General features: G+C 40.6%; 1 protein-coding gene across 2 annotated transcripts in view; it reads left to right on the forward strand.

Moving 5' to 3' along the window:
- LGR4 (leucine rich repeat containing G protein-coupled receptor 4) overlaps positions 1–22217 on the forward strand; it is a 98828-nt gene that overhangs the window by 33725 nt on the left and 42886 nt on the right. Inside the window, exon 2 of one of the 2 annotated variants that reach the window (XM_021685331.2) lies at positions 21203–21274. The exons of the other annotated variant lie outside the window; for it this stretch is intronic. Coding sequence (XP_021541006.1) covers positions 21203–21274 — 72 coding nt within the window. The remainder of the gene's footprint in view (positions 1–21202; positions 21275–22217) is intronic. 2 annotated transcript variants of the gene reach the window in all.

Raw genomic sequence — 22217 nt, forward strand, 5'->3', positions numbered from 1 at the left:
GGGGACTTGTCTCAGGCCTGATGGCCAGAGTTTGGCAGAGCCCTGGGAAATCAGACTTCATTTTGAAGTCTGGTTTTAGTCCAGAAGTTGAACCACTGCACTGTGCTGTCTCTGTGTTGTGCAGTGGGAGAAGAGAAGCATTAAGCAAATAAAACAGGGCTTTTTAACATAAGGAATTTGCACAGGAATAGGACAAATAATCTGTTTAGTTCCTTAAAAAAAAAAATCTCAGCAGCCGAAGTAATGATGGGTACACATTTTGGGAAGAAGGTCCACATTGAGTGTGATTGTTCAGGAGGGATATTTTGTAGTGACCTTGAAGAAAATTAGATTTGGTTGAGGGGGGGACAGTAGCGGGGTGTCCCATGTGAGGGGTCTAGGGCAGTGTTCCTTAAAATATCTGTGGTGATGGGCCAGTTTTGTTTAATTTCGGATCCAGTGTGGTTTGATACTTTTGTAAAACATAATAAAGATGAACTTTTATTTTTTTTAATTTATTTTTTTTAAAGATTTTATTTATTTGACAGAGAGAGAGAGAGTGAGAGAGAGCACAGGCAGGGGGAGTGGCAGGCAGAGGCAGAGGGAGAAGCAGGCTCCCGGCTGAGCAGGGAGCCCAATGCGGAGCTCGATCCCAGGACCCTGGGATCATGACCTGAGCCGAAGGCAGTTGCTTAACCAACTGAGCCACCCAGGCGCCCATAAAGATGAACTCTTAGAAAAATAAAATAGAAAAAGAAAAAAAATACAATGGAAAAATACCAACCTAAAGTTTTTATTATTCGATTTTTGGCATAAAATGATTTTACCTATTTGTTGGGATGTGAACTTTCAATATCTCTGCTAGGCTCATGATGGCATGTTAACAGTTTATGGACTGGCTCCATGTTTTGAGGAGCGCTGGTCTAGTGTGAACAAAAGTGGGAGAAGGTGGGCTGTGGTGGCAGGGAGAAGATGGGGCACAGGTGGTCTGAGGGAAGCCGAGCTCGCCAGAGCAGGAGAGTGTAGGAGAAGCCTGGGAAGAAAAAGAGAGTTAAGGTGGTGTTGACTGAGAGAGTATCTCAACTTCGAGGGGGAAGGGGAGCTTAAATTTGGCACCATGAGCAATGGAGAGCCCCTGCAGGTTCTTGAGAAAGGGAATTGACTTATCAGTGCCATGCTGTAGGATGGTCTTGGATATTAGAGATACTTGCTGCTGTAAGCTCTGTGTATGTCTAAAACTCCTTTGTTTTATGTCAGCTACACTTCCATGATTTCTGTCTTTCTTCATTTTCCTCTATTTATATCATTCAAGTAGCAGAAACGGCTGCCTTGTATTTGCCGTTGGGCCTTGTCTGGGATGGATACTTCTGTCGAGAGCAGGGTGGCCATTCCCCCACACTACCTCTCCTGTTGCTTTCCCACCTTCTGGGCAGTTGCATTCAGCTGCAGGTGTCTTCCAGAAAACTTGTAACTTTTTTTTTTTTTTAGGATTTTATTTATTTATTTGACAGAGACACAGCGAGAGAGGGAACACAAGCAGGGGGAGTGGGAAAGGAAGAAGCAGGCTTCCCGCAGAGCAGGGAGCCTGATGCGGGGCTCGATCCCAGGACCCTGGGATCATGACCTGAGCCGAAGGCAGATGCTTAACAACTGAGCCACTAAGGCGTCCCAGAAAACTTGTAACTTTTTAAACAGTTGATCCTTGAACAACACTGGTTGTATTTTCATGAAAATGTATTTTCTCTTCCTTATGATTTTCTTAATAATGTTTTCTTTCCAGGGCGCCTGGGTGGCTCAGGTGGCTAAGTGTCCGACCGACTCTTGATTTCGGCTCAGGTCAGGATCTCAGGGTTGTGAAATGGAGCTCCGAGTTGGGCTCTGTGGTTAAGATTATCCCTCTCTCCCTCTCCCTCTGTCCCTCAACCCCCTCCCCCAATAACATTTTCTTTTCTCTAGCCTACTTTATTGTAAGAATACAGTATATAATACATATAACATACAAACTATGTGTTACTTGACTATTTATGTTATTGGTAAAGCTTCTGGTCAACAGTAAGCTATTAGCCATTAAGTGGGGAGTCAAAAGTTGTACTTGGATTTTTGACTGTGTGGGCAGTAGTTGGGGTGGTCAGTGTCCCTAACCCCTGTGTTGTTTAAGGGTCAACTGTACTTGTTTTGTTTCTGAGCATTGGAAAGGAAGGTCAAAGATGGGGATTGGGGAGAGAGACGGTGTTTAGCTGGAAAAGGCTCTGTGGAAAGGGGCATTTAGGGAACTGTAAAGACAGTCCATCTAAAGTGGGATCTATGCTCCTGATATATGGAATGCCTTTTTGTTTGTCCATGAGAGAGTGACATGGCTTTGCTATATAGAACAGCATTTTGGTCCTGAACTACCATGACTAAGAGTTTGCCCAAGACCTGGGGCTAATAGGCAATGGGACATGGACATGATGTTTAACAGCCCACATGTATGAAGCAAATGGAATCCTAAGGAGAGGAGTGGAATGGACTCTACCTTATTTTGAAAAGATTGCTTTGGGTGCTAAGTGCAGGTTGCATTGGAGAGGGATAAGCATGGAAGCAAGGAGACCAGCTTGGAGGCTACTACAGTGGTCCATCCATGGAGAGAAAGGGTGGGGAGAAAGGATAGAGCTGTTGTTCTGGTGTTTATCACAACATTGGAAGCTCCTCATAGGGGCCCAGGAAACGGTTAAATTATATATTATATGTGCGGTTTTAGAAAGCAGAGAAGTGCAAAGAGCGTTTTAGAAAAATAGCTGTTATCAAGTTATTTGAATGCCTGCCCCTCCGTTCCCCTGATGGTGAACCCTCAGCTATCTGGAAAACTCGGCTATCCAGGACAACGCGTTCTCTGAGAGGTTTGGTTTAGCTATATTAATGTGGAGTATAATCTGTGTGTGTGTCATTGCTTAATTGTTGGCATGTAGTGACTCAACTGGTAATTTAAATTAATAGACTGTGCATATAAGCACACTGTTGTTCTTCTTAGATCTCGATGGCGCTTTGATTGGCACTTAAGTGATGGTGTATTTGAATTAATTACCATAGCTGAGCAAGAGCTGAGAAAACACATTAGGAGCAAAATAGAGAGTTGTGATGTAGGGGTGGAAGGAATACATTCAAAGTGAGAGTGAGCCGAGAATACATGCCCCTGGACGTAGAGAATGGAGTCGATGCCAGGTACTCACAGTCACAGACATCTGGGCCTCTGTGGACACCAGGGCCGCCTCAGGAGGTGTGCTCAGCTGGTAGCCTCAGCTGCTGACTGAAGGTGGAACCCACCCTCCTGCCCCTGCCCTTTCCGGCCCCTGCAGGAGGAAGAGGCACAGTGTAGTTGCCCCTTTCCCTGTCTGTCAGGATCCGAGCCCAGGCAGTTCACCTCCGGCAGGCTCTTCCTCACATGTTTACACACATCCTCTTTAAACCTTGTGTTACTTTTCCTTTTCTCTTTTAAATCTTGCCCAGTTACCTCAGGAAATTCTCTCCCTTGCTTTGTTCTCTTCCCAGAGCCAAAATAAAAGGGAAAAAAAAATTCTAGTTATGGTTAATATTCATGAGATTCATGCTATGATAAACCTATTGACAAATGATCTAATTACCCAATCCCGTGGCTAATATAGTTACTGATTACTTGGCAGCATTTGACAGCGTAGTACTTCATCTCCTTGAAGCTTTTCCTTCAGATTCTTCACTCACCTTCCTGATCATTCCCTTACTCTTTGTCTCTCAAATTGAGTTTGCGTCTAAAATTTTTTTCTCAGGCACTTTCTTTCTTGTTGTGCACATCCTCTCTGGGCGATGCCATTTGCTGCTGCAGTTTTAATTCTCCATGTTGCCGACTCCTACACCTTTACCCACTCCCTGACATGTCCTCAGTCCTGGGCTTGAATTTACAACCACTTGCTGATAACGCCACACAACCGAACAGGCCCAGTGCAAATATCCCTCCTGTTATGTCCCCAGCTCACAGCGGCATCACTGTCCCAGCTCTGGACAAACCACCAGTGTCCTCTGTAAGGGTCACCCTTTTTTCTCGGCCTCTAATCATGAAGTTTGGAGAGGGCTCTTCTTTCTTTTCCTCTCTGTCCCTTATGCTGCTGGTTTTGGTTCTAGATCTCCTTATCCTTCACAGTTGCTCTCCACCTCAACCTTCCTGCCTCTACAGTCACCCTTTCAGACCACCACCAGATGTGTTTGTGAATTTGTTGGCGTATGCCAGGCACCCTGGGAGTGCTCACAAAATGCTGGCATATTCCACCTTATCCCGAAAAGAATTTAGGATAGCTTACGAAAACGTGTAACATAAAATACAGAATAAGTGGATGAGCAGTTTAGCACCATCCCAGATTTAAATTAGGACAAGAAAAGATCACTTGCAGACAGGAATTACTGAAGCTATGCACCGAAGGTATACATTAGTGGAAGGCGGTGGGTTACAGTTTGAGCTTGGAGAATCTTAGTACCCCACAGGAAGGGGGAGAGATTCCATCTTCTCCATAAGACAAAAAAGGACACATTGTGCAGGAGAAACGCAGCTGTTCTTGGAACTGAGGTCAGAGAGAACTTTCCCCCAGGGCTCTGGTAAAGGGAATACTGTGTAGCTTCACAAATCATAACCCCACCACATTCTTACAGTGTCCCTGGCAGTCAGTTTCATGGGGCTGCTGCTTCCGCCGTCGGCGTTGGAGGCCAGTAGCAGAGTGCCCTCATGCAATTTCAACGAACATAGCTGTAGAGGCATAGAGAATGTAAAAACTGTGCCCACCCACCAGAATTTTTTTTTTTTTTGCAAATCAGCCTTCTTCGTGTTCCTTTTAAAAAATCTTCCAGAGCCTCTTGTTTCTGTCCTCAAACACTTTGTTACATGGACAACCCATGTCCTCAGTAATCTGAGCCTCTGCAGTCATTCTAGCTTTGCCCCTCACCTGAACTCCATGTCCCAGCCAGGCCAGCCTGCTTGCAGTTTCCTGACTGGTTCCGTCCTCTAGAATCCCCCTGCATGCAGGCTGTTCCTTTAGCTTTGGAGATCCTTCTCTTTTTCTACCTTTTTTTTTTCAGATCAGAGGGAATAGTTTACTCATCCTGCCAATAAAGGTTTGTCGAGCAACAACAGCCAAAGGTGTAAATTCTTTAAGTACAACTAACATATCACCATCAGTGCATCACCTCTTATAAAGGTGTCCAGAATTGCACGTTAGCAATTTTGCCTCATTTTAAACTTCAAGGACCAGTATTCTTAGTAAGTGAGAAGAGACTTTTCATCCATTTACTTGGTTGAGTACAGGTAGTATTGGTTTATCTGTTTCCATGTTTTGGTTGTAACATGTGTTCATTAGTTGAACTGTAGTGAGGGGCTCTGCCGACGGCTTACCCATTAACCTCGGAATCTAAGCACCATTTAACACATTGCTCCTGGGGAAGTTGTTTTCCCAAGTTCCAGAGCATATTGCAAAAAACGTTATTACCACATGCTCCATTTGAGGATAGTAGAAAGATCCCTGGACTTGGATTTATCCTTTTTTTTTTTTTTTTAAGATTTATTTACTTTTTTATTTTATTTTATTTTAATTAATTTATTTTTTATTGATTTATTTGACAGAGAGAGAGAGACAGCGAGAGAGGGAACACAAATGGGGAGTGGAGGAGGGAGAAGCAGGCTCCCCGCTGAGCAGGCAGCCCGATGCGGGCCTTGATCCCAGGACCCTGGGATCATGACCTGAGCCGACGGCAGACGCTTAACCGACGGAGCCACCCAGGCGCCCTTTACTTATTTATTTTAGAGAGAGAGAAGAGAGTGTGAGCTCGTGAGCAGGATGATGGGTGGAGGGGGAGGAAAGGACAGAATCCCAATCAGACCCCCCCCCCCCCCCCCCCCCGCTGAGTGTGGAGCCCAATATGGGCTCGATCCCAGGATCCTGATATCATGACCTGAGCTGATATCAAGAGCCGGACGCTCAACTGACTGAGCCACCCAGGCGCCCTTGGGATTTATCTTTTTGATTCTGACCTTGGTTCTTTAATTAATTAATTATTTAACTCCTCTGGGCCCCAGTTGCCTCATTATTAAAATGAAATGGTGAGATTAGATGGTGATCAGCTGATGATAACAGTAAAATAATAATTGCAGAGTTTGAGTTTTGGCTGTGGGCTAGGTGCTGGGCTGCGTACCAGCTGGAAGTCACATCATCTAACCCTAACAGTGATGTTCTGAAGTCAGAAGTCTCATCCCCATTTTGAATGAGGAAATCGAGGCACATAGAGATTAAGGGACTTGTCCAGGGTTTTATAGCTGATGAGTGAACAGAGCTGTATTCAAACCCAAGGCATTTGGTTTCGCTTCTGGGGGAAGCATTTAACAACTATGCTTTCTAGTTTAGTGGTTCTATGAGATGCTATTCTTAGGACAAAGCCTGTATTTTAAAATTTTGAGGAAGAAAAATTAGTTTTACTGAAATCCAAATTTACATCATTCCTCCCAAGCTATTTTTAAATCCAGGAACTTGTATTTAAATGAACGCTTTGCTCTCTTTCTTGCTTTTCCCCAAATGTGTTTGTGTGTAGAGTTTTTATTTGGTTATAGCAATAGACTTTGGGAGGAAATCTGTCATTAACACTCTTTGCCATCCATAAGAAATATTGTGTTCCTCACTGTCTGTTCCATAATCAGGTCAATTATAAAAATTTGTAAAAAAGAGGATAGTTTCTGTGCCCTATTTTTTCTTTCCTCCCACAACCAGGCCATTGACTTCCTTTAGCTAACTGGAAAATTAAGCCTTTTTTTAAATTTATTTTTTTGGAAATGCTAAGTGTGTATTTGCTACCATGACCTTTAAAGCATTTAACAGTGTCTGGCATGCCATTCACGCAAGTGTGGCCGCACAGTGTGCCACAGGCTTGGGACACAGTAGTGAGCAAAACACACACCCCACCCTAATGGAGTTTATGGTCCAGCTGGAGGAACAGGAAATTGATCAAAGCGATATTTACAAACTCTACAGATCATATTATTATTGTCCATATAGTAATATGGATGGAATTAGCCTTTTATTCAGACCTTCCCCAAGGCAATCCAAACCAAGCTTTCCACTTCTTCCTATCACAACTCATTCAACATCATTCAGTCAAACCTACTGCTGTCATTTATCATTCCAATGACTGTACCTCTGAGAGGGAAAAGGAGCACCATTAATAATTTGCCAAGACAATAGATGTAAACTGGGGTTGTCTCAGGCAGACTGGGGTTTAGTGGCATCCTGCTTAGTGGTATCTGAATTGACCTTCCAGTCATACAATCTTTAATTATAGGCTAAGCTCTTTTTGGAGTGTGTGTGTGTGTGAGAGTTAGGAGTGTGTATCTGGTTTCACTGGGTGTTAAGGTATTAAGTATTCTCTTTCTTTTAGAAGTTTCTTTTCTTTTTTTTTTTGAAAGATTTTATTTATTTGACAGAGAGAGAGCGAGCACGAGAGATTATGAGCAGGGGGAGCATCAGAGGGAGAGGGAGAAGTAGGCTCCCCTCTGAGCAGGGAGCCCGACACAACATGGGGCTTGATCCCAGGATGCTGGGATCATGACCTGAGCCGAGGGCAGACACTTAATGACTGAGCCACCCAAACGCCCCAGGAGTTTATTTTCTAAGATATTATTTCTTCTTTGCTTACCAATTAATAACAAAACTGCTCCAACAAACGTTGTCAACTCCAGAACTGAGAGATTTTCTTAGATAAACAACCTAAAGCAATAACTCGGAACATATTTTGGAGTTCCTAGAGTGCATCTGTGTCTCTCTTTCTTTTTTTTAATAACCAAATTTCAGGGTAGCCCATTGTTTTCTGTCCAAGGTAAGAAATAAAGGACCATATGACCCATGTTGACTGCAGAAATTAAAAGGAATTAGTATTGTTTCCAGGACTTCTTAGAACTTAAAGACTTGCTATAGATGGAGCTGTCCAGAAGTATTACAGAACCAAATTTGAGAATTTTTGCTCAAAGATTCAGGACTATCTCAGATTTGATTGCATAGCTTCAAGTCATTACCAAGGGAGTATCTTGAGTGACTTTTTATGAACCATCATTATCAATGTCTGTTGTCTTATAATCAACAGAAATGATTGAGTCATCTTAGTTACAATTTTGAGTCATTCCTTTAAGGATAGAATATGTTTTATAAGCCTTTTTAAAAATGCCCATCAGAGGGGAGAAGGGAGAGTGTGTGGTATGTGTGTTTGGGAGGGGTACCACATGCCTCATAACCTGAAGGGAAGCAGTTGGTCCACAAAGCCTGCATTAAAATGTTGGTGAAATTTCTTCCTGTCTCTGAGTTTAGGCCTAGACCTTATCATTTAGAATTTTCTTCTTGTCTCTCTATAATGAGGTCAATGCCTCAGTGTCTTAGAAATTGGAGTTTTTCTTGCTTAGGATGATTATTGGATGTACAGTGATTTATCATGTACTACTAGGAACCCCCATAGAGAGAAGAATGGATGAACACAGAACTTCAAGAAAGAGCTAGACAATATAAGAATGTGCAAATGAGAGCTGAAGAATACAATAACAGAGGTGAAAAAGACCCTAGAGGGAATAAACAGCTGGTTAGATTATACAGAAGCTGTATATTTATATTTATTTATTTTTAATCTCTATACCCTATGTGTGGCTCAAACTCATGACTCTGAGATCAGGAGATCAAGATCTCATGCTCTTCCAACTGAGCCAGCCAGGTGCCCTTTATTTAATTTAATTTAATTTAATTTAATTTTAATTTATTTATTTATTGTAAATGGACTAAATGCTTTAATCAAAAGACATAAGGTGGCTGAATGGATAAAAAACAAGAACTTGTTTCAATATTGGAAAATATTGAATATGCTGCCTTCCAGAGACTCACCTGAAGTCTAAAGACACACACAGACTGAAAGTGAAGGGATGGAAAAAGATATTTCATGTAATTGGAAACAAAAGTAAAGTAAAGCTGGGTTACTAGTACTTGTATCAGACAAAATAGACTTTGAAACAAAGGCAATAGCAAGAGACAACAAAGGGCATTACATAATGATAAAAGAGTTAATTCAACAAGAATATATAACACTTGTTAATATGGACCCAACATATACATAAAGCAATATTAATGGATACAGAGGGAGAAATTGACAGTAGTATGATAACAATAACTGGGACTTTAACACCCCACTTACATCAATGGATAGATCATCCAGACAAAATTAATAAGGAAACATTGGCCTTACCACAGATGGACTTAATAGATATATACAAAACATTCCATTCAAAAGCAAAATACACATTCTTCTTACGTGTACATGAAACGTTTTCAAGGATAGATCACATTTTAGGCCACAACAGAATGAAACTAGAAATAGATTATAAGAAGAAAACTGGAAAAGACACAAACATGTAGAGACTAAACAATGTGCTGTTGAACAACCAGTGGGTCAATGAAGGGATCAAAGAAGAAATTAAAAAAAAAAAGTACGTTGAGACCAGTGAAAACAAAACACAGTGGTCCAAAATCTATGGGGTGTAGCAAGGCAATTCCAAAAGGGAAGTTTATAGATGAAGGAAGACTTTCAAGGTTACTAAATGCATTGAGCCAACCTTGTGCTGAGAAAGCAGCTGCAGTTGGGACTCCGTCTAGGGGGGAAGAATAAGAAATATTTGGCTTTAATAGCCAAACCCTTGAATTCGTGGTTCTGACTATATTTCACAGACGATGTATACGAACTTGAGACTTTGCAGTCAGTAAGACAGAAACACACATTCGCTGAACCAAAATTCCCCGAAACAATACTGTTACTACATTTGATGTTTTCTGATTTTTTTCTATTTTATTCTATTCTTTCCCATTTAAATTAAAAAAAAAGTTGGCTGTGACCCATTAAAATGATTTCATAACCCATTAATTGGTTGTGAGTTGAAGTTAAAAAAAAATGTGCGTCTAAACAGAAGTTTTCGTGGGTGTGCGTGTTTGAAGGCAGGACCATGAAGTAATGTTTTCCTATCAGTGGTGTTAATAAGTGTAGCCATAATAAAACATAAACCGTTTAGTTAATTAGAATATTTACCATAATAAATGCTGTTGGATTGATTTCTTTATGAATAGTGCATTTTGTCTGCGAGGATGAAGTAATTGAGTGTTTCCAGTCTGCCCAGCTGACAATCCTTACAATACTTCTTGTTGATGTTAAATGGACTATTGAAATACCATTCTGTCTGTGTGTCTTGGCTGGTAATGAGCACTGTTTTGTCATCGTTAGGGTTACCAGAACAGCTGTTGACACCCAAAGAATGCCTGAGAACACCCGTTAAGTAGCAAGAAAACAAGGAATATTAGAGTTTAACCCTTGTCTGTTCCATGTGATGCCAGATGCTAGGGTACTCGATCAAACTATAGAAAGAAATGTTCTTTTTCTCTTTGGCATTCATTTTTTTTCTTTGCCATTTAGTAAACATTACTCCAGATTTCAAGCATTTTATATTTTTCTCGTTAGAGCACATTCCACACTTGACAACTAGACTGTTTTAAAAAGACAAAAACAAAAAAACTCCAGAAACAAGTGGAACTTGTTTCAATATTGGAAAATATTGAATTAGCTTGACTACTTTTATTTTTTAAAGGTACCCCTTTAAGGATGTATAATTTCAACCACACCTGCCTTCCTTGTGGTAGGGTATTTTCACACCAGTGTTTTGTTCTATTCCTTTACTAACTTGTTGGGTTAGCATCTCCTTGAAGAACACACCCTTAAATGTCTCCTAGGCTGTATTGCTTCATTGAGAGCATAAACAATTACAGCATAAAATATTACCTTTGGAAATGAAGTCATGCGTCTTTCTTAATTGCTGAACCCTTGTAATTCTGAAGGGGGTATGTTTTAAAAGTCTGTGCTCATTCACACACTTGCTAACACAAGCAAATGTGTCTGTGCATATAGGAAAAACATGAATCTAAGAGTTGCTTATTTTCTACTAATTATGCATGGAATGTGCAGAATCAGGAATGCCAAGATAGGAGTCATAATGATAGATTTGGAAAGGACCTGAGAAGTAGCAAGTACACAATATTTTGCAGTCAGGGAAGCTGTCTTCCAGAAGGTCTGAATTTCTTCTTTCCCTCCTTCCCTCCCATTGTAATATATGGTTGCCAGAATGATCTTTCTGCAGCAAACTTGCCATGCTTAAACTTCCGCAGGCAGCTCTGATTTCTTTTTAAATTTTTTTTTTAAAGATTTTATTTACTTATTTGTCAGAGAAAGAGAGAGGGAGCACAAGCAGGGGGAGCAGCAGGCAGAGGGAGAAGCAGGCTCCCTGCTGGGCAAGCAGCCCGATCCGGGGCCTGATCCCAGGACCCTGGGATCATGACCTGAGCCGAAGGCAGATGCTTAACCGACTGAGCCACCCAGGCATCCCTGGCAGCTCCGATTTCTAGAGGTCAAATTAACAAGGCTTTTGGGGATGTACGTTCTGCTAATCTTGGTAGCTTCTCTCACCACCTGTAGCCATGCTGGCTTGTAATGTTCAAGTTCCTGGATAGTTTTCTCTCTTTGACCACTCTGGTTTTATCTCATTCAACGGTGCTTTCGCAGGTGATAGTCCCTGTGCCTGGAGGCAACCCCCACCCAAACAAACAAGTTATCTCGTTCAGAGTCTTTCAGTTTTTTTTCCCTATGAATCCAATGAGGACTACATTTTACATCATGAACCAGTATATATGCAAAAATATAAACAATTGCTGTGAAACAATATTGGTTCTTTTTTTTTTAAGATTTTATTTATTTATTTATTTATTTATATGTCAGAGAGAGAGAGGGAACACAAGGAGGGGAAGCGACAGGCAGAGGGAGAAGCAGGCTCCCTGCTGAGCAAGGAGTCCAATGCGGGACTAGAACCCAGGACCCTGGGATCATGACCTGAGCTGAAGGCAGATGCTTAACCAACTGAGCCATCCAGGTGCTCTGCTGGTTCTTTTTCTATGTGATGTACTTAACTTTGATATTAGCTCTTTATTATATATATATTTAAAAATGCCATGTTCTACTTGCTAAATAGATTTCATCTTCCTCTCTGTGCTACCAACTTGGTTTGGGGAGGTAGGAAGTGTTTGAGGAATGTCTTTAGTTGCACTAATTAGTGTGCTGGTGGGAACAGGGATGCCAAGTGCCCTATAGTGAGCAAGGTTGTCTGGAATAATGAAGAATTATCCTGCTCAACATGCCAATTGTGTCTCTGCTGAGAAACAGTGCCAACCTAATGAGTGAGCGCACAGATTGAAATAGCATCCCTCTATAAAGTAATATCTGTCCTTTACACCTTGGCATAACAGCCTTGCCTTTGGAAGTCTTTCTCCAGTTCCAAGTTTGGATGATCATCTTCCCTTGCTGTGCCACACATATCACAGTGTTTACTTGTTGTTTATTATCGCCTTTCCACTGTCTCAGAATGCTCTTCAGGTAAACACTGTCTTACTTGTTTTTGTATACCCGGTGCCCAGCACACAGGCACAAACCTAGTAGGTGCTTGGTAAAGAGAGAATGAAGAGGCTTGGCCTGATGTCCTGCTGTAAGTGCATAGCTGTGTGTGACATCATTTGGTGTTGGGTAAAGCTGGGAAAGAGAACCTCTAGCCATAGGATTAATTATTTTTCCTGTGGGAGAAACGTGAGGAGGTAATATGTATGCTCTTATTTAGAAAAGGCTGGTGTTGAGGTTTAATTTACATGCAGTAAAACTCTCACTTTTTAATATACAGTTCTAAGACTTTGGATACCTGATATAACCATCATCAAAATCAAGATATAGAGCATTTCCATCACATGAAAAAGTTCTCCCGTGCCCCTGTGTAGCCACCTTTTCTCCCACTCCATCCCCCTGGCTGTTGGCCACCACCGGTCAGTTTTCTGTCTCTAAAAGTTTGCCATTTCCAGTATGCCATATAAATGGAGTATGGCGGGTAGCCTTTTGAGTCAGGCTTTGACGTAGCATAACGTATTTGAGATTCATCCTTGCTACTGCTTGTATCAGTAGTCTTCTTTTTGTTGCTGGATATTATTCCATTGTATAGATACACCAAAGATTCTTTTCCCTTCATCAGTTGAAGGGTGTTTGGGTTATTTCCAGTTTTTGAAAGTTATTTATACCTTGCATTGCTGAGTCATATGGTCATAAGCACATGTTTAATTTTATAAGAAACTGCCAAACTGCTTTCCAAAGTGGTGGTACCATTGTGCATTCCCACCAGCAGTGTATGAGAGTTCCTGCTGCTCCATATCCTCGTCAGGACTTGGCATTTTCAGCTTTTTTTTTTTTTTTTTTGGTCACATTTTAGCCATTCTTATAGTTGTATGGTGTGGTATCTTATGATTTATTTTGCATTCCCCCACTGGCTAATGTTGAACATCTTTTTATGTGCTTTCTGCCATTTGTATAATCTTTAGTGAAGTGTCTGTTCAAATCTTTTTGCCCACTTAAAAATCAGGTTTATTTTCTTATTGAGTTTTGAGAGTTCTTTCTATATTATAGATACTATTCCTTTTTCTTACGTGTTTTGCAAATATTTTCTTCCAGTCTGTTTCATGTCTTTTCATTTTCTTAGCAATGGCAATATAGTCATTAATAGAAAAATTCTAAAAGGGCCTGAAGTAGAGGGTTTTGTTTTGTTTTGTTTTGTTTTTTTAAAGATTTTATTTATTTATTTGACAGAGAGACACAGCGAGAAAGGGAACACAAGCCGGGGGAGTGGGAGAGGAAGAAGCAGACTTCCCGCCGAGCAGGGAGCCCGATGCAGGGCTTGATCCCAGGACCCTGGGATCATGACCTGAGCCAAAGGCAGATGCTTAATGATGACCGAGCCACCCAGGCGCCCCTGAAGTAGAGGTTTTAATCCACTAGAGTAGATGATCGTAAAATGAATTAAACATTCTTCTCTATATCTCCTATAGCAAAAAAAGTTTTCATTTTTTAAGATTTGAAGTTGGCATTTTCTCTAGACTTTCTGTATTGTTAGGAAGATTATATACTAGGATATTCAAGTACTTTAAATAGATAATGACTTTACAAGGTGATAACTTTTCACTGCAGTAATTAAGATTTATTTTTAAGTATCATTATGGTGGGTTGTAGCACATACCTTCTTAAGGACTGCAAGCCTGCAGGGAAGCAAGTTTTGGATTCTTTCCTCTGGAAAGCACTGCATCTTTGTGTCTGAAACACCAAGGAATGCTCCAGATAATATGGAGCCAGTTTCTCCTGCTGCCTAAAACTGTAGTAGAAATGTTGCACATGGCATAAGAGGGGTGTCTGTTGTGACATCTAGTTGGACTCAAGGAGTGCTAAAACATGTAAGGTCAGGAAAATATCTTGGGAGCAAAATCTGAGTGAAATGGCATATAAACTGTTTTGGCCTCATTTCTGCAGTATAAAGAGCAGCATCTTCACAAAGACATGGCTGCTCTGGTTGCTTTCAAAATGCAATAATGCGTATTTTAAAAGTTACCACGAGAGACGATGGACTCTGAAAAACAAACTGAGGGTTCTAGAGGGGAGGGGAGTGGGAGGATGGGTTAGCCTGGTGATGGGTATTGAGGAGGGCACATTCTGTATGGAGCACTGGGTGTTATGCACAAACGATGAATCATGGAACACTACATCTAAAACTAATGATGTAATGTATGGGGATTAACATAAGAATAAAAAAATAATAAATGAAAAAAATGAAAAAAAAAACAAGAAAAAAAAAGTTAAACTTAATTGGATGTTGCAAAAATATATAGTGATAGTAAATGGAGAATAGAGTGGAGTGATAGATTTTAATTAAAAAAGGAAATAACTGTGGGCACATCTTCTGACACAGGAACCTCACCATCCTAGCATGCTGCCTTGCACATATGTGGCGAGTGTTAAATGGGTGACACGATATCTCCTTTTACAGAAAAGTCCCTAATTCACTTCTTTTCCCTTTAGCATAGTGGCTTTCACTAACAAGGACTTTGTCACCCCATGCTGTATGGCTTGCCAAAAAGAGCATCAGGATATATTAGATGGTAATATTTGTACTTTTATTCAAATATATTTTCAGAGACGTTTTTATTTCTCTTGAAAATGAAAAATCTTAGGGGCCAATAGATAAACATGTTCAGAACTATATGATTTCACATTTGTAAAAATATACACTGTACATAGAAAAAAAAATCTGTAATGACACCCATGAAATATGACAGTGGTTATTTCTAGGAATTGATATTGTGGATGGTTTTCTTTGTATTTCAGGGTGGTTTTTTTTTTAATCATTTTTTTTTAAAGATTTTATTCATTTATTTGAGAGAGAGAGAGAGAGAGAGCACAAGCAGGGGGAGCGGCAGGCAGAGGGGGAGAGAGAAGCAGGCTCCCTGCTGAGCAAGGAGTCCCCCGTGGGGCTTGATCCCAGGACCCTGGGATCATGACCTGAGCCAAAGGCAGACACTTAACCAACTGGGCGCCCCTGTATTTCAGTTTTAAAAAAACTGATACACATAGATCACTTTTGTTCTAAAAAGAAAGAAAGAGGGAGAAAAAGAGATCGCTTGCCTAAAGATAGGGAATCCTTGTCAGAAAAGAAATGAACTCTTCATGGGCTTTGATTAGAACTCTGGTGTTTCTACGTGTGTTGGCGCTGCTGGTGGACGAGAGAGACCCCTCCCTTCAAATTTGTTCCACCAGAAGCATTTTTCAAATGTAGTTTTAGCTTTTCATTTTTGTTCATACTGTAGACATCTGTGAATGGGAGATTGACCTGAAATTTTTGGCTAATTACAAAAGACCTTAGAAAAGTCATTGGGATAGTATTCATTTTTAACATATGTTTGTTGAGTTTGAAGACACAGCAATTTCCTAGAGACTACATCAGAGAACCCTGCGTTCTCTAGCACCTGTATGTCATTTAGTGACTTGAAATGGCTGGGTAGTATTTGAGATATAATCTGCAGTGTGGTAGTAGCAGTACAGTTTTATCTAGTACAAATAGGAGGGCTTATTCAAATTTAGATAACATTGGGTCAATCACAGTATATTGAAAATTAAATAATTCTATGGCAGGAGGCCCAGACCCAGCGAGTGTACAATGGCGGAGTCTATGGTGGTACACGCTTGGCCGTCAGCAAACAGGTTAGGCTTGCTTCTGGAGCATTTTACGGGGATTTTAAAAAGGTACCTTGTTGAAACATGATGTTCCTCTTTACTCTGTAGATACTTTAGAAGTAGTGAATTTTATGAGGGGAAAAAAGATGAGAGTTTAACCACTGGGGAGATTTTGCAGTTTCAATTAAACAATTGTACCCTTTAAATTTTAATTTTGAAACCAGTGACTGCTGGTGTTTGAGCAATCAGCTTTATTTTTCTAGTGAGGTAATGTGCTTTTTGTAATTCTGATCTCTGTGGTAAAAATTTGGGAGTATTGCCTTGTGTTGGTATAATATGCAGGCATATGTTCTGTTTCGGTTGGTGTACTTTGAGAGAACTAAGTATGAAGAAGTCTGTTTTGGGACAAATATGTGTAGAAAAAATATAGTCAAGCACCCCATTAAAGTTCTGGGTTCTGTTCCCTTCTTATCACTAAACTGTGTGAAGCCCTCCTAGTCTTTTGAAAATGGCTCTTGTCTTCCCTTGTCCTTCCAAAAATTTCCTATAAGAATATAATTTCCTTCCCTTCTCTCTGCACGTTCCTCTTCCTTCCCCTATCTTTCCAGTGCTTGACTCTGTCAACACCTGGGCCTCAACTTTTTTCTTTTAAAATGAAGTATTTGGGGCGCCGGGGTGGCTCAGTTGGTTAAGCGTCTGCCTTCAACTCAGGTCAAGATCTCAGGGTCCTGGGATCGAGCCCCACGTCGGGCTCTCTGCTCAGCGGGGAGCCCGCTTCTCCCTCTCCCACTCCCCCTGCTTGTGCTCTCTCTGTCAAATAAATAAATAAAATCTTCTAAAAAAATAAAATGAGGTATTTGACTTCAAAGGGCTCTTCTAGCTTAAAAATCTTTTTTTTTTTTTTAAAGATTTTATTTATTTATTTGAGACAGAGAGAATGAGATACAGAGAGCATGAGAGGGAGGAGGGTCAGAGGGAGAAGCAGACTCCCCGCCGAGCAGGGAGCCCGATGCGGAACTCGATCTCGGGACTCCAGGATCGTGACCTGAGCCGAAGGCAGTCGCTTAACCGACTGAGCCACCCAGGTGCCCCTAAAAATCTTTGACTCTTGGAGTTCTGGAGTTTAGAGTCTAGTTTTGTAGTTGGAATGACTCCAGATTCTAGGTCTTCTGCATCACTGAGTGTTTCTCTTGTGTAAAACTGGTTTCTTTCTGGGGAGGAAGACCACCAAAGGTAGTGTGATGCTTGGCCTGCTAGCTTTCACCACATTGGACTCAGCTTCCAGGAGCAGCAAAAATATGGATGATAGTAAGCTAATACCTTATTACTAACTTAGCTTCTTGTGTGTAACTTGACATTTTCTGATCATCAGCAGTCTACAAGGTTTAGTTATTCCTGCCTCTTTTTTTTCCAAATGAAGAAGCTAGGGCTCAGAAAAGATGAACAGCTTGCCCAAGATCATACAGCTAGTAAATTCATAGGTAGATCTTGGTCTTTGTGGTGCTAAGCCTGTGTACTTCCAACTATATACTAGACTAACTCCAAGGAAGGCCATCAGCTCTCTTGAACTTGCCCTCGGGGGGCGTTTGTGAGTTGGTGGTGTTCTGACCTTGTATGATTTCTTTGTTTTTTTTTCCTTGTTTTGTTTTTTCTTTTTTAAGATTTTATTTATTTATTTGATAGGGAGAGAGAGAGAGCACAAGCAGGGGGAGTGGCAGGCAGAGGAAGAGGGAGAAGCAGACTCCCCGCTGAGCAGGGAGCCCGATGCCGGACTCAATCCCAGGCCCCTGGGATCATTACCAGAGACGAAGGCAGACGCTCAACCGACTGAGCCACCTAGGCGCACAATTTTTTTTTTTGGTTTCTATGTTATATTTATTTTCTTCATAGGGACCCAGGATGGCAAGTCAGTGGGTTTAATATTAGAGGTTACTACTAAGATTGTATTGCTCATATGAATGTCAAACCACTGATCCCAAGGTTTACCTTTTAGCTGAACATTTTCTATATAAATTTTTTTAACTTATGCATTTTAATGATTCATGTGGCTTGTGAGCCTGAGATGTTTGTAATTATGGCATAGGGCTTCCATTCGTAAATTGTTACGGTTAACTTATCATCCCCAGCATCCTTTCCAACCATAAGCTCCGTTGTCGGTGTTGGTGATGTCAGGTCTGGAATCTTCTCTAAGACTTGTCTGTAGGTTGTTTATCACCATTAGCCCTCATTATTTTAAATGAGTACCCACCCACCTTATAATCTGTAACCACATGTTTCCAGAGCTTCTCTGGAGATAACATCTTGTAGGCTCCCCCTTCTTTTTTTTTTTTTTTCCTTCCTATTCTCAAATGTTTTATTTAATTAAAACCCAGAAAATGGGAGGGAAAATACCTATAAAGATAGAACCTCTCTAGATATGTGAAATTCAGAACATTTTGGAAACAAGTGTTGCTCCTGAATCTGAAGCTTTGAAACAAAACCTCACCATATGTTTAAAACATATTAGTTTGTAAATATGGAGTCCTACTAATTGCATTTATAGCTTACAGCAGAACTACTTGTCATGTCTTGTTACTCTGAGGGGAAAAAATGAGAGAATTATATAGGTGTATGGGTTTTAAAAAATTGGAATGCAGAGAATAGTGTGGTGTAATTTCTAATTATGTCTCTTTTTATGGTGAGGCAAGTAATCAGTTTTTCTGTTACTGTGATATTCACCTGAACTCAGGAAAACAGTATGGAGTGCCTCCTTTTGTAAAGTAATAAACTGTGCTTGTCCTTCTCTCTCCATTTATTGGAATGGCTAAAGAGCATCAACGTTGTGTGACATTTTACAGAATCACTGCTTACTCAGATTATTATTTTGCATTTCAGTGTGACTAAACGTTTTGTTGTATGATTAAGAATGATTTTATTGGTTAAGGGCAAATGGGTTTCCAGCGGGAATGACTCAGTGGTTTTCTAATGGCAAACTAATAGTCTTTAAATTTTTCAGAAACATGCCTTTTCTACAAAATGAACCACATATATTTTCATCAGGGAGGAGGGGCTCCTCCATGAAAACTGCAGGAAAAGGTGAATCATAGAAGTATACAATTTCAGGCTGGGAAGCCCCTCAACCAGTCAGTTCAGTGCTCTCATTTTACAGATGAGTAAACTGAGGCCCAGGATTACACAGTGGCTAGGTGGCAGTAGCAGGAGTCGAGCCTGCTTCTTCAGACCCTGATTTTGCTGCTATTTCTCCAGTATCTTGCTTGAGTGTTTATGAAAAACAGAGGGTTTGCCTTCCCCTGCCCAAGGATATCAATCACTGACTAAAGTACCATCAGCGCCTGTGTTTAAAAATAATTCTGAAAAAAAGATAATCCCTTGAGACGCATATTAATTTTGTTTTTCTTATAAATCATCTTTAATAGATTTTGAGTTATTTTCAATGATAAAATTTTGGAATGCATGGGAATCTCTATGGACATAGGATTCATCTCTAGAACAGTTTCATGCTCAAATTTATAATGAACTTTGGTTCCTCAAATTCTAAAGCTATTTATAGTTCTTTTTTTTAAATTGTCAAGCAAAAGTGCTCTCCCCAGGATTCACTGGTGATTGTACCAAGGTCTCAGGGACAGTATCCCTCTCACTTTTACCCTTGGTAGGACCGTGGGTTTGCTTTGTATCTTTGACAATCACTGGAGAGAAGGAACAGGATTCACACAATACCTTGGGAAGACTCAGTGTTGCAGTTAAAGTCATGGACTCTGGAGGTCACATTTCCTGTGACACCATCTGTTGGGTGGCCTTGGGGGAGGTTCCGTACCTCAGGAAGACCCAGTTTTCCCATCTGTAAGGGGAGATCGTACGTGTGGTCTTAACCACGGTGTCCGTATTGTCTACACATTAGCAGCCACACTGCTTTTGCTGGTTTTGTGCCTGCTTTTACTGTTATTCCCGAGCCAGGAAGGTTTCCAGACTTGCCTTGGGAAGGGCTCATGAAGAGGGGTGCACATTCCATTTCTAAATTCTAGTGAATGGCAAAGGTAGGGAGAAGGGATTCACCTACCTTGGTACTGAAGGTGTCGGCTCTTTTAAAAGAAAATTTCACCTGACTAAATTAATAAAAATCAGTGTTTTTATTCTTAGCTGATTTTGGTGTTTTATTGTTAGCTGATTTCTCTTCTATCTTCCTATGTGACGAGGCGGTCCCAGTTGTGAATTTTCCTGGTGATTCTTAGAACCAAGAGACCTGAGGACACAGCCGCAGACAAGAGGCAGAGGACCCTGAGTGAGGCAATGGCCCAGTGCACACTGGGACTTTCCCTCTGAGGCTGCCTTAACCTGCCTTGCACGGGGTCCGTGTTACACAGTGTGGAAAGAGAAAACCAGTTGAGGAGGCAGTTGCCAGGGAAGAAGGAAATGGTTAATAAATTTTTTTTTTTAACTGTTTGAACTAGTTAATTGTCAAGTTATATCAGCAAGTGAGTTCTCTCCTTCCTGCTGCTTCTCGAAGGAAAAGCTGGAAATGGACAGCATACCCGTCATGTATGCACATGTCTCTAGGCTGCATCTGTTCCTAGGCTAAAAATGAAATCCCCTTACAACTATTACCTGGAGGACTTTTATAGGTTTTGCAGAAAATATGACTGGAATACAGCTACAACCTGTTTTATTGTCCCTGACAGTGACTTAAGCCACCCTTGCCTGCAAATCTTTTATCATGCCCCGGGGTATTCATTTGTTTATTTTTATCAGGTACAGCACTTTAAATACCAGAGCCCTGGGAAATCAAACTGGCCCACTCATTGTAGGAAGTTTGAGACATTTTTCTTTCTTTCCTTCTTTCTTTCTTTTTTTTTTTTTTCAAGAATACTTAAAGTGGGAAGTGGGTACCCAGGATCTGGGTACATTTCTATGTTCGTTTCTAAATTATGGAACATAATTTATATAAAATTGTGTGCTGTCTGACTTGTTGTGCTCATTTTTCTCACTTCTTTACAGAATGCCAGCACCTGATTATTTTTCTGTTGAATTAAGTTCTTTTAGTCTAATATCACCTAGTCAAAAATCTTAACTTTATGTTTTCCAGGGATATCAGTATGAACAACATTACTCAATTACCAGAAGATGCATTTAAGAACTTTCCTTTTCTAGAGGAGCTGTAAGTAATATTTTGAAAAATGTGTTTTATTTGTGTGTTTGTTTCCCCATTCTCTTTGGAAGCTCTTACAAAAGAGATAGTCTAATGTTTCTCAGGGGGCACTCAGCTTAATTTCAGTGAGTTTTGTACGGAGGAGATGATGTCTTTTTTTCTTTTTTAAAAAGATTTTATTTATTTGAGAGAGAGAGAGAGACAGAGAGAGAGTGAGCAGTGGGGAGGGGCAGAGGGAGAGGGAGAAGCAGACTTCCTGCTGAGCAGGGAGCCCGATGTAGGGCTTGATCCCAAGACCCTGGGATCATGACCTGAGCCGGAAGCAGATGCTTAACTGACTGAGCCACCCAGGTGCCCCGAAAATCATGGTTTTTTTGGGGAAACTTGATTTTTTTAAGCAGTGTAATTGCTGAAGTTATTTTTGAATGCCAGAACTAAAAATGTTACTTTCATTGGAATTTTTTGCTACAATTATTATAACCATGAATGCTACAATGTCACAAGTTAATTACAGTGTTATCCTGAGATAACAAGGCTAGGGTAATTACCATTGTTGCCAAAGGAGTTGCTGTGTGGGTAACACAACCATAAAAAATAATACAAGGAATTTTAGGGTCATGATGCAGGAGACTGTAATGTTGCAAGTGAGCAGAAAACTGAGTGTAGGTCCCCTGGGACATTTACACATGACTTTTGGGGATTGGGAGAAGGCATAGAACATCATCCCAGTCTCTTAGAACACCTTTAAGGATGTTTCTGAACTTGTCAGTTGCAGCTCACACTTCCAGTTTAACAGTTTACATTGTGGAGAAGTTCTTTCCATCTGTTTTAACCTCCATTTCATTTTGCTTTCCACACTTTTTTGAAGTTTGTGATCAAAATAGGCATGATTACATTTTAAAGTAATTGGAAACTATTCATTATATTAAGAATCCAGCTTAAAAAAAAAATA

The sequence above is a fragment of the Neomonachus schauinslandi genome, chromosome 11, assembly GCF_002201575.2.
Source record: "Neomonachus schauinslandi chromosome 11, ASM220157v2, whole genome shotgun sequence".
Classification (NCBI taxonomy): domain Eukaryota; kingdom Metazoa; phylum Chordata; class Mammalia; order Carnivora; family Phocidae; genus Neomonachus; species Neomonachus schauinslandi.